The following is a 17,500-nucleotide window of genomic DNA, read 5'->3' on the forward strand; positions in this document are numbered from 1 at the left end:
GTTTGCTAGGTTATCTGCTGTGTTTAGCCAGCTGTTGCTCCTGACAACAAGCCTGTTTGTCTGTTTATATTGAAACGACAGAGGAATAGGGATCGTCAACAAGTATAAAACTCACATCCTTTTACAAATTCCAAGAGATTTGCAAGATTAAATTCATACTTTATCATCTTTAAGCAGCAAATAAACTCAGTCTCAGCTTTTAAAGTGACAGTAACAACACTAGATTATGTTGAATCCATACATTTGCACCGGACCGTGGCGCTCGCTGTGGACACACAATCATTGTCAGCCACTGCTACGATGTCCTTGCAAACACAGGGGGGTTAGGGTACATCTGGCTGTGGAAACTCAAGCAATCTCAGGGTTATCTGTACCAAACCATACTGAACTGAAATGGACCGCTTGGTGGAAACAAAGCTTAACATAATCACTTTTTTAAAGAGACAGTTTATTGTTTTGTTGGCGGCTCCAGTGCGACTGTTTTCCTGATGTCCAGCTTTAAAAGAATTTCTGTTTTCGACAAATCACATTTTTACACCTCAGCGCTGGCAGCCATTTACGACACAAGAACGCCAGTACTTAACGTTTGGCAGATCGGATTGTTTCTTTGATATCTGTGCATGATTTTTTAAGGTTGGTCGTAAGATAAACTGCCCTTCATTTTAACGGTGTGTGTGTTCGTGTGTGTGTGTGTGTGTGTGTGTGTGTGTGTGTGTGTGTGGTTTGTTCTGGCAGAGGCGGAGAGTGACAGCACGCCAGAACGTCCTGTTTGGCAGTCACAGGTGTCGACTGTGGGAGGATGCAGTGTGTCAATGTGTGTGTGTGTGCGTGTGTGTGCGTGTGTGTGTGTGTGTGTGTGTGTGTGTGTGTGTGTGTGTGTGTGTGTGTGTGTGTGTGTGTGTGTGTGTGTGTGTGTGTGTGTGTGTGTGTGTGTGTGTGTGTGTGTGTATGTGTGTGTGTGTGTGTGTGTGTGCAGGGTCTGACTCACCACCCACTGAACACCAAATGCTGTTGAGATGTGTCTCTGCTCTTTAAATCAATAAGAGCTGAAAGCCTCATTGGCTGATTACTTAATGACAGAGTAACATTTAAATCCGTCAGTCGGGATGAATCATTCCGCATTGGACATTTTTTTTAAACGCTTACACTGTTATGCTTTTATAAACAACAATGAGAGGTAATGTTTGCCGTAACATCTGGTTGAAACATTCTCATCATGCAGCATGTACTAATCCTAAAATAAAAATGAGTTACATCACAAAGCAATCTGAACATGTAGATCAGAGGTTTTTAAAAATTTGAGGGACTGTCTCTTGCAGGAGGTGATCCGGAGCTTGGTGAAGAGGTACGTGGCGGCCATGATACGCAGCGCCAAGACGGACGAGGGACTGACGGAGGAAAACTTCAAGGTGTGTGCGATCGGTTTATAGATATTTATATACATTAAGAAGAAATGTGTGTTTACCGAGGTGTTGCACAATGAGTGAAAACAACAGAAATAAAACTACAGTAAAATACATGAAACTCATGAGAAAGACAAAGAAGACCCGATAAAATTAATCAAGATTAATCACTGAGATTCAAAAGTTAATCACGATTAACTGCATTTTTTACAACGTTAAAATTTCATTCCACTATTTTGCATTTTGAAAAAAAGTTTTTGGTATGCTTTTATTTTGTATTTTCGTACAGTCTTGAGCTAAGGGTTATTTACTTCCTGTTTGGATTCAAATCTACGAAGGGGTAAAAACATGAGATTTATATATTAAACTAAAAAAATTACATGTATAAAGTCAAAGAAATGAAAATGAAAATGTAAATTTACGGGATTTTAATGCAGGCAGATGGCTGCTCTTCTGATACACCTTTCAGAATGAAAATGTTAACCATAGCATAATTTAAACCAAATAATCAAAACTTAATATGGACTTTATCTTCGTAAATCTACGAATGCATCCTTGTGATTTATTTTTTTTTAAATTGTATAATTATTATTTTTTTAACTTGGCCCCAATACGCGTACAAACCTGCTTTTATTTTGAAAGAAAATAAGGGATTTGTGGTAGACCAAAGTTTACACAGAAATAAAGGAACTTTTATACAGAAGGATATTCCCATAAAACACATCAAACATTAACTGAATAATAAAATAAAGACTTGGAAAGAAATTAGTTTCAATAATAAACATCTTGAAATAAATGATCTGGACGCCCAACAGCTCGTCTGCATCAGCACTGAAGTACACAATCTCTTTATTTTATGTTTATTTTGTGATTAAAACAAAGCAGCTTTAATAGAGTCCAGAAGCAGAGCTGTTCTTCTTCTCTACAAACATTTATTAAAAGATTTTTAATAACCAGCACCTGTCGACTCTCCATCACTGCTTCTCCTCGTCTGCAGCTCTGATCAATAGCAACACTTTACAGTCGATAATCCTCCCGGAGACTTTCTCTCCCTTCTCTAAATCTTCTGAGCGTCAAATTATTCTGAGCTCCCGAGTCCGTTTCCCATGATGCATCTGCAGCCCAGCCGGGGCTTTGAAGTGTAAAGTTCCTCTGGGCTCTTCAGTGCAGAAAACAACATCAGGTGCACATGGACGTGCATCACGTTCAAACCCTGAGTGAGAGTAGTTGAGGAATGAGGAGTCATGTATAAGCAGAGAGTGTGTTAAATATGTGTAGCAGACATCAGGGGCATGTAGACATTAATCAGATTTTTAATTCCTGGAGGAACAACGCCACATGTGCAGCGTTTGGATCCCATTTGGTGAGGGAAAAGAGAAACAAGGAGCTGTGATTGTAAAATGTAGCATGAAGCTGTGTTTGAGTGTCCATGAAAGAGAGAGAGAGAGAAAAGATTACAGTAGAAGGAAACTGATTGTTTGTTTATGCATTTCTGATAATCTTCTGTAAAAGCTTCGGGCTAAACTGAAGATTGTGTGTGAAGTGAATCAGAACAAAAATCCTCATCGTCCCCGCAGGAAAGACTTCAACACAGCAATAAAACATGCTGCATGTTATCTTCTTCTACATGTTTTTATACAAAGAGATACAGGCATAAACACGACACAGATGGTGGTCCACTGATTGCACATCACATGAACACATTGCCTATTTACATACGCAGCAACTATGGAGCTGTTACTGTTGCAATACAATTTGCAAATGTGTATTTAGATCCACAAATGGATAAATAGATCCACAAAGGGGTAAATAGATCCACAAAGGGGTAAATAGATCCACAAATGGGTAAATAGATCCACAAATGGGTAAATAGATCCACAAAGGGGTAAATAGATCCTTAATGGGTAAATAGATCCACAAAGCGGTAAATAGATCCACAAAGGGGTCAATAGATCCTTAATGGGTCAATAGATCCTTAATGGGTAAATAGATCCTTAATGGGTAAATAGATCCTTAATGGGTAAATAGATCCACAAAGTCTTAAATAGATCCACTGATCTGTTCTTAAGTCCGCATTTGAGGATCTGTGTATGAATTTGTGTATCTATTTACACCTCTGCACATTGTCTCGCAGTAGTAGCTCCATATAGACTATCGGAGTAAACCTGCAGTGTAATCCCATAAAATAAAGAAACAATAGTGCCAAGGTCTCCTAAAATTAATTTATTTGACCACCGCTAGAATAAATTAGCACATCATGCATTTCATTCTTACAATGCAGTCAGACCAACAAATCCTGCTCATCAAGAATTATTTATAAACTGGGTAAATAATGGATGTAACCACTGCGAGGACACTCAGTGGTTTCTCGGATGTGTAAACGAAGCCTTCAGTTTGGTGATTGGCAGCCGCCATCTTGATTTCTCTGGAGCCAGAAGTGACCATATTTGGAGGAGGAGCTGGAGTGAAGCGAGGGGTTAGCAAATGGCAAGTTATTAAAGCTCAACAGTCAACACTCATGGCTAATTCATGAGCTGGTGTTGTTGGTTTTACCTTGTGTTTTCCAACAAGTGGGATTGTATTTGAGGTGGTGATTGATTAGAGTTGTTTATTTTGCAGACTAAAGAAGTTAAAATAAACAAAATTCTCGTCACCTGCCGTCCACTGAAATCTTTCCAACAACATTAATCATTCGACTCCTATGCTCTGGCCAACATATAATTAAATTTGAGCCTCGCAAATGGACATGTTCTGTCCCAATTGAACTTGTACAGTGCAAGTACGTAGGTTATGCCTGGCAATTGAGTTGTAGAGTGTGAGCACATGAATCTAAAACTTTGGTTACTGATTTTGATGGTCTTGTACTAAAATTCATGCTCAGACTTTTTGAGCATTTGTGAGCGTTCCCTTTAATGCTCTTACAGTGGCAGTTAAGGCTTAAAAGATGCATCAACTTAAAGTGAATCAAGGAATTTATTAAGTCAATGTAAGACATCATTTATTCAGGTCTTTTCCCTGGACCGACCACTCTCTCCTCGGTCACACATTTCCCTCTTTCGTCACTCATCCACTCTCTCTCACTTGCTTCTCTCTTGACCTCGATCTCCCCTTCTTCGTCACCATCCCCCTGAGTCCTTACCCTCCTCTTCACCCTCTGCCTCTACAAATTGATGTTTCACCTCCACTCCCTCTCTCCATCACCCGTCACCCATCTCATCACCACTCCTCTTTCCCACTCTCTTTTTCGTCTTAGTTTTCCACGAGTATATCAGAGATTACTTTTCCAATCAAACTTTGGGATAAATGTAGCTTTCCTGACATGATACTTTTTGTTTCTTCCTTCCTTCTGGTTTCTTCCTCAGTCTCAACCTTTCTGATTGCTTTTTTTTACTCTGTTTCCAGGAGTTGAAACAAGACATTTCGAGTTTCCGCTACGAGGTCCTGGATCTCCTCGGGAACCGGCGTCCACCCCGGCGACACTACTCCTCCTCCAGCGAGACAATGAAAGACGACGGCGCCATGGCCTCAGAGGATGACAGCGAATCGGGGGACGGCAGTGGAGGTGGAGGCCAGCGGTCAAAAGGCGTGACCTTTATGACACCGCTGGAGGACGACAAGTCGCCAGAACCACAACAAGGAGTGTCCGCCTTGGTGCGCTCCATTTCAGGAATGACCCAAATGGAAAGATCCAGCGATGACGACGAGGTGGATCTGGAGGAGGGCATTGGATGGGGGGAAGAGGAGGAGGACGAGGAGGGAAAACCAAAGAGCAACGGGCTGAAGTCGAACGTCATCCCCTCATCCTCCACCTCCGTCCACCCCTCCCAGTCTTCATCATTCGCCACTGCATTGTCGTCATCCCTTGCTCGAACAAGAAGCCGGCTCCATCGACTCTCATCTCCAGGATCAAAAACAGACTCTTTCAAGCGCCTCTCATACCTGTTCTCACGCTCAAAACGCAAAGCCCCACCCCTGCCTCTCCCTCTGCAGTCCCCGCCATCCTACACTATCTCCGACGGGTTGCTCCGCCCCCTAGGGAGCCACAGCCACTCCGACTTCGGACTCAGTAACGTGACAAGAAGCGAGACTCACTTAAACGAAATGGGCCGCTCAGTCGACATCAATAACCCGTCGTTCTCCCCGCGGAGAACAAACGGACGGGACTCCCTCCTGACGCTGCCCCTCCCGCCCCCATGCCCCTGCCAATCCCTGCACTGTGCTTCCAACATGTCCGAGTCCAGCTCACGCCTCCTGGACTCCAGTGAGGACGTTTTCCAGGGCGGAGGCTTGGGAGGATCAGGCGAGGGCGGTGTGGACGGAGGAGGGGGAGGAGGAGGGGTGGTGATGTTGTTGGGTGGGTGGGTGGGACCATGCAATGATGTCATAGAGGACAGCTGTGAGGTCATAGAGGACTCTGTCACCACACAGCTATAGGAAAAAGGGACAACCAAACTGTTTCTTCTTTGTTTGTTTGCATATGGATTAACACAGAGAGGACAGAGAGAGAGCGGTGGTAGGGAATCCAATGGAATCTGTTCTAGAACTCAGCACGGTGGGCTCTGGAATTCTACAGTGGAGTTCTAGAATGCAACATTTCCGAGATCGAAGCAGCTTCTGCGATGGTTCAGGTTAAACCTAAGAGGACAAAAGGGATGCTGAATTGGCAGATGGTCATAAAGACAGTGTGATATCATCAGGTTGTCTGGAATTTCCCGGTAAATGTGCCGCAGCCACACCTCTGTCAAGTTCAAAACAACTGCACTGATTACCTAGCAAGCACTATAGCTGGAAAAGTACCAAGCTAGCCAGCCACTGCTTGGTATAACCAGCTACAAATAAAGCTACTTAGGTAACTTACCAATAAGCTAATCCTCTTTCTGTCATGGCATGAGATCAAAGGAGCTACCAAAGCAACCTACTTTGGAAACTCCCTCACTGTGAGTAAGCCCACTATATTATCTTACTCATAAATTGAGAAATAGGGAGTTCAAAGTAAGTGTATAGTGAGCTAATCCGCACTCTCTTTCTATCCACTGTCCTGTCTCAAAAAAATAAATCTTCTAAGGTTGTGAGCCTACCCCTCAGTGACTGATCTGACTAGCTAGAGAGCAACGTAGCTAACAATATAATTTGCTTTTGAGCTAACCCTCTTTTCTATGAGATGGCGAGCAAGCTGAAAAGGGAGATCTTGTAGTCAGGTTTTTTTAGCTAACCATGCTATCAGCGAGCTAACTAGCTGGAGAGTAAGAGAGCAACCGATGTAGCTCACTAGGGGAGTCAACAAAAAATGTAACTTGAGAGCAATTAACTCTTTTTAACCAATAATTTGAAGTTCATGACAATCCTAAATTGCATATCACACACATATAACTAGCTGTGCTAGGCTCTTCAGGACTTTTTTGGTTCCCAAAGGGCAGATTGTGTCAGGGAAAATCTGCTGCAAGTTTGTTTTTCAGTTTATATGATATGCTACATCATGTTCATGGTAAAGCTGAGGGCCATCTTTCACGATATAACATCAAAATGCCTTTATAAACATCTGCCAATTTCCAAGCAAGCCACAAAGGAGGAGATTCAAAACAAATGTTTCTTCCATCCTCTGGGACATTCAGAAACTATCATTATGGAATTATAAGCAACCAAAGCAACTTTTCTGAGGGGAAATATCGTCAACAGTCCGTGTTTGGTTTTAAACACATGACGCTGTCTTTCCCTTTAACCAAGCTTCAAATCTGTTATGGATTAAATGGAATAAAATCCTCTTAAAATCCCTTGAATTGGAATGGATCTACACTCGGACTTAGATTTTACCTTTTGCCAAATGGAATTGACTGAGTAACACTCCTACATGAATTTGGAGAACTTAAAATTGCAAAAATATTTTTTTTTGGAGGGGGAGGGGAAACGGAATAACCTCCCCTTTAACTCTGGAATTTCTTGGATTACACTCCGACCGAATCACTGGGATAAAAAGGGAACGGCATGGGACCATTGCTCTGCTATCAGTAGCCTGCACCCTCTCTCTCTGCATCAACAAGGGCCAAGGAACTTTTGTTTTATCCTAATAACAGTTATACTAGTAATAATAATAACGATCATAATAATAATAAGTGACTTCTAATAATAGTTATGAGGACTATTCTGGTTTTCTTAAGACTGTCTTTGCTTCTATTTGAGTTGCCTACAATATTCTGGCTTCTCGTTCAGCTCTTCCTTAATAAGTACACTTTAACCTGATGAATAAAAATTTACGGTGATATTTCTTGTAAGAATGAAAGATCATGGCGGTGAGAATTGGCGGAAAGGTGGAAGGAAAGGTGTGAGACAGGGACATATGAATGCAAATAAGTGGAAGTTTGGTGAATGGGATACAGGAGGTAAAATAAAAGTAAAGAATGAGATTAAAAAGAAGATTGAATGGACGAGGAACAGATTGAGAAAATGGAGTTCACCTTTGTATCTGGGGAAATCTATTTTAAAGGGAAATTTCACCAGAATTTCATCATGATATATATTTATTTTCTCTTGAGGTCGCTCGGCGCGGCGACTTCAAAAGGTTGGCATGAGCAGAGGCTGTTGAATTTTACTCTGGTTAATATACGACTGTCAGCGATGAAGTAGAGAAATTATGCATGTTTGATTAATAAAAACCACAGATACCTAACACACTCAAATCACCACATGCAAACACACACTGGAGACACCAATATGTGTGATGAGTAGCTTCCGGCCAAATGTTTCACCATTTCTCAGAACTCTTCAGCGCATCAGCTTGTTGTCCGTCTTATATCACATCCTTTCTCTCCTCTCCCCATCTGTCTCTCAAGATTATTTTACCTATTTGTATCCTTCTTACCTTTCTGTCTTCTCCAAACACACAATTACACACATTTATTCCTCTGGCAGACGCCGCAGCCTCACCACCAGCTGTCTTGGCAGAAAGCTTCAACCCACCAATGAATCACAGTCTCCAAAATGTCAGGGTGTAACGATGGAGACCTGATTATTCCCTCAACATCCTGTAATCATAATGTCACATCCAGAGCCACAGAGCTGGACGAGGCGGACACAGACACTGTCTTGCCTCTGTTATTGAGTGTGCAGATAAGTGGTTAGTAATGATAGCAGTCTCTTTTGTTTTTTTAAGACGATCAATTTTGTGTCTCTTTACGTCCCAGCAACAACACAGGAAAACAAATGTGTAAAAGTAACGAGCGTCGTACTTTAACTCTTAATTTAACCACAAACAAAGAAAATCAAACAACTTTTGTTGATTTTTAGAGGTATAAAAATGTGTTAAGTAACTGTGAATCATGACTGGACTGACAAAATCTCTGTACCACTATATCTATCAGGAACTTATCAGAATAGAAGTGGATCATATCGTCAGCATATCGTGTAACTTGAAAGGAGATTTATTCTGCTGATCCATAATTAAACATACATATCTATGGAAATTTTCAGGGCAAAGGATTGAGAAAAGTTGTAGGACGTGCTTACCCCGGCAGCTCTTTCAAGAATCACCAAAAAGTTCACTCAAATTTCCCTACGATTGTAAACTCAGCCAACGCAGTAACCCAGGCATCTTGACATTTTGGGGGAATGTTCCAATTTTTTGTGCTTGAAGTAAAAATGACCAAATGACCAAAATACAAAAAAAGGCGAGGCAGCACTGGACATCTCAAAGTCAACTTGTTTTTGCTTGTGTAAGGGGGCAAATGTTTTCCAAATTTATCCCAAATTATCCATATTTATCTTTGTCTTTGAACTACTGACCTGGTCCCAAGTGGCCCAAAATAAATCAATTAATCCACTTTGAACACTTCAGGATTGAAGATTATTTGGGATTACATTTTAAATAATCTGATGATACTCTGTAAAGCTCCAGACATTTTTTTTTTTTTAAATTGATGGTTTGATGTTTTAGCTTAGTCTCACAATGAACGAGAGGGGGTTTTTAGAGTTTAATGAATCCACAAAACTGGAGCTTGAAAAGATTTCACATTTAATCAGCAGCACTGATGCATTGTAAGTGAAGGAATTAGGACTCAACAGTGAGCTTCAGGTTGATCATAATTACAGAGTTAATATTCAGGACAGCAAAGGTTAGAGCCGCAGCGGAAACAAATAGCTCTTTGAGAAGGACGATTGTTTCTGACAGAGAAGTTGAATAATGAAGGAAAGTGGAGAGCAAAGGTACCAGACTGTAAACATGTTAATTTATGCTTTAAAAACTGGCATTTTTGAATGGGTGTGTATGTGACTTCCTGAGTGTCTGAACCCAGCCTCTAGTGGACACTCGGGGAACTGCAGTTTTTTGCACTTTTGCACTAACATTAGCAGGTAATGGTTTAAGGTAAGGTTTGCAGTTAATTGTAACTTTGATTTTCTGCCCTGGCATGTGTCTCTCCTTACAATCAATATGCAGTTAAGATTTACTTCACCTTTAACAAAACATAGAAGAAAATAAAATGAAAATCTTTTAGTACGCCTGCAATGCTTAAAATATTCCAATTGTTATATTTGAGCTAGTGTAGCCGTTTAGCGAGTAGCTAACAGAGCTAATGTAAGTAAAGCGGGACAAATACAAAAGAGCTGCGGATTAGAGGGCGGTACAGAGGCAGAAAGACAAAGAGCTTTGAATTTCAGGGTTACCGTTGGCATGTCAACACACCGTAATCAGGGCCGCACTGTTCAACGCGTGCAACAAGCAGGACAGTTGGATAATCAATCACACTTAATTAATTCTCCTGCCAATGGTTGGTTTAGATTTCAAAGGGCGATTTACAATATAAGAAATTAACGTGAGGATTGAAGCGATTTATAGGATTTCTTGATTGATAACCTTACTGTAGCCTTGCGTCTGCTGTCAGCGAGGTCTTAGGGTCAGGGCCTGTTATCAACACCCAACACACAATTAGGCAACACCCCCACAAACACTCACACGGGACCGATAATCAATCACTCCGATTGGTCGATATCAATGATACACGTCTGATCCTGGGGCTTTTTAACCCCATGTGTGTGCGTGTGTGTGTGTGTGTCGCACTGGGATTATTGATCTGAATCTATAAGTAAATTCTGTTGAGCTGCCGATCGATTTATATTTATCAAGATTAGACTCGTACTCGGCATGAGTGTGTGTGTTGTCCTCGTGTGTGAAATTGAGAACCATTGAAGCTTGAATGTCTTCTAAAGAGGCAAACGGGACGCATACATGGAGAGTTTAGACTTTAAAAACAGTAGGCATGGTGGATAGGGGAGGTTCAAGGTTGATCTCATGCATTATTAAACACACAAACACACACACCAGACGGGCACATTACCACTGACCAGCTGCAGGTTTGATTGTAAATTGTTTGGGGCGGCTGCAGTCCACTTTAATAACCCTGTGTGATCTCCGTAATTTGAATCACACAAACACACAAAAGTGTTGATCGCTCTTTGTGGCTTCAATCCGCCTGCAATGCAACCGAGGACAACAGCTTAGACCTCATTTATGGATCCTAGAGGTGTGTGTGTGTTCGTGTGTTTGTTGTGTGTGAGGGAAGGAAAAGGAGGGTTATTGCATCACATCATACCGAATCCATGTGAACAAGGCCACCTGCAGGGAAAACCTTATGAAACATGCATAACACAAATGTTCAATACATTATTAAAAGGGTTGCTTCAAGCTGTATCACTCTCACAGACTGTAAATAAGAGGCGGACTGAACCAAAGTGATGTCAGCCATTGATTTATTTTTTTGCCTGCTGACTTTGACGCCCATGTTATTTTTGTTTTGGAGCAAACGTCCACCATTATGCCAGACTTGAAAACCTAATAGTAAACTCAGTAAACCTCAACTCTTTGGTAGAAAGGTCGTAACTTGTCAGTTATTGGTAGCTTCAGCCTGGAGTACTCTAGACGCGGGTGTCACCAGGATTTCTGGGCCCCATGAAAAGCTCTCACATTGGGCCCCTCTCCAACCCCAGCCTCGGTCAACCCAGTGATATCGCTATAACCACATCTCCGTTCCATAAATGACACATTAAAAGCTTTCAAATAAGGTTGCCAAAGATTTCGATGCCACTCGTTTTTAAAGGGGCACCATCTTAGAATAATCAGAAGAACAAACTACATCTATTTCATGAGACAGGTGCATAGACGAAGAAGAATGATCCATCAAAAATTGCAGGCGGACTCCTACACTGTGTCTGAATTCTGGTCTGTATTGGACTCTAAATGGGACCATATGGGAGATATTTATGGTCTTGGTCTCACCATGGATTGGACTTGATCCCTAAATGTCTTGGTCTTGTCTTGATCTCGAGCACTCTGGTCTCGGGTATTTCTTGGTCTCGGTAAGTGTGGTCTTGACACCAACACTTGCGGGACCAGACTGAGACAGTGAACACACAGTTTTCCCATCAAACAAATTAATTGACCGCTCACTCAATCACTTCCAGCATTTGGTACATTTCTTTCTGGAAACATTATGTCTTTTGTAAAAATATTTTGGGACTGGGTAAAGAGTTCCGCATATTGTTTATTTGTCTCAGCGCTCGGAAAAGTGTTTTGCATCTTGAAAATGTTGCAAAAATTAAAATTTATCTCAAGTTTTGCAAAAACATTTTACACTTTGTTATTTTGATTTGCACTTCCCAACCCTGAAGGTCTTAAGTTCCTAAATGAGAGCATCGATGGGTAAACTGTGGTGATACCAGAGCAGCTGATATTCCATCATTTGTTGCTGCTGAGTCATATTTATGGATAATTTGGCATGGCTACTCATCATACACACACGTTCACTCACACACAAACACACACAGCTAAGAACAAACATATACAGTACACATCCTATATAATATAATTCAGGTTCCCCTCTCACCTTCTCAAGACATTTTGAGCTTTAAGAATCAAAACCTGTCCTTGTTTCTCTTCGTTTTTTTTGGGATTTCCACACGGATGAATGTATGACTGTGTTATTTTTCTAGAAGCGGACGGCTAGCGCACGTTGTTGACTCTTTAATAAAGGCATCCTTAGAAAAAAAACAAGTGCAACGTTTGGACTGTTTCTTTGACCGCCATCTTTGTCTTTTTCCTGATGTGATGTTGATTATGTGACAGTAATGTAGATATCATCCTCAGTGGGAGTCCTGCCATACAGAACTGGAGCAGAGACAGCTTTAGAAGAGTTTTCCATATGAACCCTTGTTCACCTCTTAAATATAAAGTCCCGCCTGTAGCAATGCCCTCATCATTTAAAAGCTTCCTCCCTGCATTCAAACACATCTCCAGAACCAGACACCTGCTACCAGTCTGTAAATCGTTGCTCTAAATTCAAATTGGCGCTGACAAAAGTCACATTTTAACGAGAACACTCGCTTTGTCTGCTCCGGCACTGCAGCTGGGGTTATTTTTAGACACAGTTTGAGACGAGGACTCGGCTCGGAGATGCCTGACTGTCTGCTTTGACGGAGCGAGCGCAGCGAACTTGTGAGAAACCGGCTCACCATAAAAGCTGTGACGATGTGGTTTCTAATTCCAGATTGAGGCTGGATCCGTGTAAATCAGGTCAATGCAGCGAATGTTCTTATGTAAGTGCTGGGAGTTCTGGTGGAGTTTTACATGTACTGTCCTGGGAAGATGATTATCATGCATAGGATTTTTCATAAATTATGCATATTTCCATCCTGTGCAAAACCCTTTGACAAGATTCTCTTTTTAAAATATGGCATCTCAACACAGCTGGAAACATCGTTTTAATCAAAGCTTGAATACGTTGTTTGGTTTCAATCTATAAAACACAGCAACATGTGTCATTTAGGCACCAAACTACAATTCTACAATTCTACAATTCACTTAGCAGACGCTTTTATCCAAAGCGACGTACATCAGAGAGTAAGAACAACACAAGCAAGGATCTAGAAAAAAGATTACAATGTCAGTAAGAGCAAACGATCAGCTTTGAGTCTGATTGGACACACAGGTGCTGACAGGAAGTGACCAGAGGCAAAGCACAACATTGAGGGCAGTTCTTGAGAGCTCTAATCAGTATAGAAACCATCTTATAAGTCGTCGTTATCAAACAAAAACCATCATTACCGTCATTACCATCATCAATAATATGGAGACCATCATCATTAAGTTAGTAGGTATTCATGAAAGAGCTGGGTCTTTATCTTTTTCTTAAAGGTGTAGGGGGACTCTGCAGATAAAACTGACCATCTACAATAAGGTTTTCAATTATTTTCTCCTTCATGAAACTGAAGAGGTTTTGTTTCATTATTGTGTCTTAAAGGCACAGTACGTAAATTCAGCCACCAGGGGGCTCTCAATCAATGCACTGACGTTGAGGCTGGCAGATAATGGAGAGTTTTTTTTTATATATATATATATATCACCACCGTCTTCACTTTAACATCTTAACAGAAACAGAAATTACCGGATTGTAAAGGTTTTGGATAAACAGACGTGTGCCCAGCTCTGCTAACAAGTTTGGTAAAGTGAAAGTAAAAATTCAAGAGTTTCAAATACTTTTTTGGTCAATCCGTTGGTACAATAAACCACAGAGCGAGAAACATTATTACTTTGCGACTGTTAAGCTGATACATGTGATACTAAAATGGAGGAATTGATGGGCCCATCCACAATAACTAACGAGGTATGATGTAAGGTTGGTTCACATGCGGAGTGATTTACTGACGACCAAACTGAAGCATTCTTTTTTTTGGGTTACGTAAACTTCAACCCCAGTTTCAATGCATGTTTTAGATAAAAGATATTTTTGTTCTAACACAAAGCCTCCCGTCTCTTCTCTTTTGTCCGGGATGCTTTTAGTGATCAGGTTGCTTTCATTGTTTCTGTTCAGAGTTTGGATACATGTATCGAGTGGTATAAACTGTTAAAAGCTTGTCTTTTTTAAACTCTTTTATATTCCATGTGTTGAGAGCGTTTCAACAACCTGCCATGCAATCTGAATGCATTATTATTTTACAGCTGAAAAGGAGAGCGAGAGAGAGATTTGAGGGCTGTTTCTTTTTTTTTTAACAAAGTCCCTCGCTCGACCGTTGTGTGGGCTGCACAGCTGAATAAAAAACTGCTTTCATCTCTCTCTCTCTCTTCCTCTCTCTACATCAACCTCCCCTCCACCAACTCAGTGTCAAGTTCTGCTATGAGACACACAATGATCTGTGTGTGTGTGCGCGCTGGAATGAGGAGCTGGCTGTCCTTTTTGCAGGCAGCGGTAAACTGAAGCACCTCTCAGAAAAATATGACTATTATTGAACTACTGAGAAACACTCTCATCTTGCAGTGAAACACACATTGCTTTTCCCCTTTTTCTCACACACACTCAAACTCATAAATGCAGTTAAAACACATTTAGGCACACTGAGTTACAGAGTATTTCTTCTCCGTGTATTAACCGTGTTTTAAGGAGTTCCTCAGGGAAAGTATGTAGGTCCTCTGCAGGTGTAAAAAATATCAATAAACTTTAAATACCTTTGGTTTTTTACTTTGGATCTTTTTTCAAATTATGTTAAACACTCTGAAAAACCTTGTCAGTAGCTAAAACTAATGTGCCAATTTTTGAATCAATCATTATTTGTAAACCACCAATTCACAACAAGTGTTATCTTAAGACGCTTTACAAAAGAGCATATGGGATAATATGCAGGAAGGATTTCTCTTTTGTATTCCTCGTGTTCATGTTGTCAACACTTCCTCGCCGCTGAGGTGGAGGTAGAAGCACGCCGTGCATGAATGAGAACGGCGATGGTTGTGGGGACGACACAGTCCGATGGAGGTGGGTGGGCGTCCGGGAGGTCGGGTGGTAGTATTATGCACTGTTGCCGGCTGAAATGTATTCTGGAGCAATTCCACAACTTTTCTAAAAGAATAATTGTCATAATATCAATTACTTGTTTATTCAGTCGGGCTTTCATGTCGTACTTCATAATTTTATGTATTGACTTACCTTCAAGGCCCACTCAGCAAAAAAGGCTGTCACCAAGAGCGCCAAGGTCGAAGGGGTGTCGGCGTGAGCTTTACATTTGAATGTTGCTGCAAATTATACCTCGTTAAATATAAACCAGCCACAAGGACAATGTCTCGACAAGCCTCTTCCTCTACTCTGTACAATTCATCTGAAGTGTCTGAAGTGCAGACGAACTCGGTCAACGACGACAAATAGGAGAGCCGGGGGGGGTGAATGTGAATAGAGCAAAAAACAGAATGTATCCTGATCGTTCTATAGAGAAGGAAGGGCGGGAATTTGGTCCTTGTAGAAACTCTGTGATTGCCGTTGATTTATCATGATTAAACGTGCCACTGTTAACTAACAAGCTAACCCATCTGATTCCAATTCATTGATTGTTTGAGGTGTAATATTTGAGGCATGTGTCTGGTGGTATTTTTCAGGAATGTTTTAGATCACATTGGCTATAAGTCGATGCATTAAGAGAAACGTATATGTGTGACACAGACCCTCCCCATCATTATATAATTGCATAAAAATATATAAAAAAATAGGTCACAGTTTAAGAGATATGGAAATTACCATTTTAAAAGATTGTATCGGCCGTATATGATAAGGAGACTATGTTGTCAACCCTGTAAAGGAGATGGATTAATGGAGCAGAAATCATTCATTAGAGGCTAATTAGAGATCCGCTCCCCCCTGAGGAGACATGGATAGGGTCTTGACACATCAGGCCGTGATGGTGAATGAGACATAATGAAAGGTAAGGGAGTATCAAGGGATTTGTGACGCAGGAATCGGCCAAACGATCGCGGAGTTAATCCTTACAGGTGTGATGGCAGTCTTAGACTGAAGGGTTGTTCAGATCTTCATTTACTGAGAGATCATTCAGGAGACTTTCTTCGATTTTCTTTGATTTGCTTTTTTATTTTCATCTTCATTCTCATGAATAAATAACAGAAAGTTTTAATTGCTGTGGTCGCTGTGATTTATTAATTTATTAATGATCAATTAAAGAACTGCTCCGAGTCCGAAACAATCAATGTTGTCCTTTTTTTTCTTTTTCACACATGTCTTCTTACATGCTGTGCAAGTAGATGGAGGCCATTCATCTCCTCCATCGACCTCAAGCCAATCGAATGTCAGCAGACGCGTCACCAATGGCAACATCCAGCCCCGACACACACACACACACACACACACACACACACACACACACACAAACACACACACACACACACACACACACACACACACACACAGCTCAGTGTTACATAACCAGAAAGAACTGTGCTTGAAATGTGTGCATGGCCCCCTCTAGTGGATAAAACTGGGCAGTGCCATACAAATGACAACACTGCTGCCAAAGATTGTCTGTTGTTGAGAGGAACCACTCCTCAGCAAATTGCTGGCACGTTTTGTTCTTTCGACGCAAGGTGAATTATTTCCGTATGTAGGTGAGACAAATTTAAAATGAGTGTCCGGGTTTTCCCCAAAAAACACTTTATTCTTTTTTTAATTTTGGTGAGTTTTTGGGCATTTATTGGTGTCTTTTCTTCTGACTGTCAACTCTTCATTTACCTGTTTGATGTATTTTCAATATGTACACCTTTTGAAGGAAATAATACATTACTTCTCAAACCACACTGTTGAGCCGTGTTGCTATTATTTCTTAAAACAGAGAGGAAATAATATCAATATAATGTGCACCTGCACTCAAGTTCACTTCATTTGTCTGTCTACTCGACGTTATATTGAATAGTTTCTGCTGACAACATGTCTACACTCATGAACTTTAACTTATAGTATCACTGATTGCACAGCTCCCGATGTCAATACTATCCATTTATGACTCTGTTTTTGCACATTTACATTTAATCTTCATATTTAAGACTAGTAATGTTTAGTTAAATCCTGGTTGTATATATTCACATTCTTAGTTTTGATATTTTTAGTGCTTATTTACTTTGTAGTTAATATTATATTGTGTTTGCTAATTGCTAATATTGTGTGTTTGGACAACCTGCTGCTGTAACGCCACAATTTCCCAGTTTGGGATCAATAAAGTAATTCTATTATATTCTATTCTATTCTATATGAATAAATAATTTTTATTTTGTGATAATCACGTGA

At 40.7% G+C, this 17,500-nt stretch overlaps 1 protein-coding gene across 1 annotated transcript in view; it reads left to right on the forward strand.

Moving 5' to 3' along the window:
- Positions 1-12,442, forward strand: part of trpc5a (transient receptor potential cation channel, subfamily C, member 5a) — a 112,268-nt gene extending 99,826 nt beyond the window's left edge. Inside the window, exons 17-18 of the mRNA XM_065950209.1 lie at positions 1,320-1,409; positions 4,806-12,442. Of these exons, the coding sequence (XP_065806281.1) occupies positions 1,320-1,409; positions 4,806-5,837 (1,122 nt within the window). The 3' untranslated portion in view covers positions 5,838-12,442. The remainder of the gene's footprint in view (positions 1-1,319; positions 1,410-4,805) is intronic.
- The last annotated feature ends 5,058 nt before the right edge of the window (positions 12,443-17,500 follow it).

Source organism: Labrus bergylta, chromosome 22 (assembly GCF_963930695.1).
Source record: "Labrus bergylta chromosome 22, fLabBer1.1, whole genome shotgun sequence".
Lineage (NCBI taxonomy): Eukaryota > Metazoa > Chordata > Actinopteri > Labriformes > Labridae > Labrus > Labrus bergylta.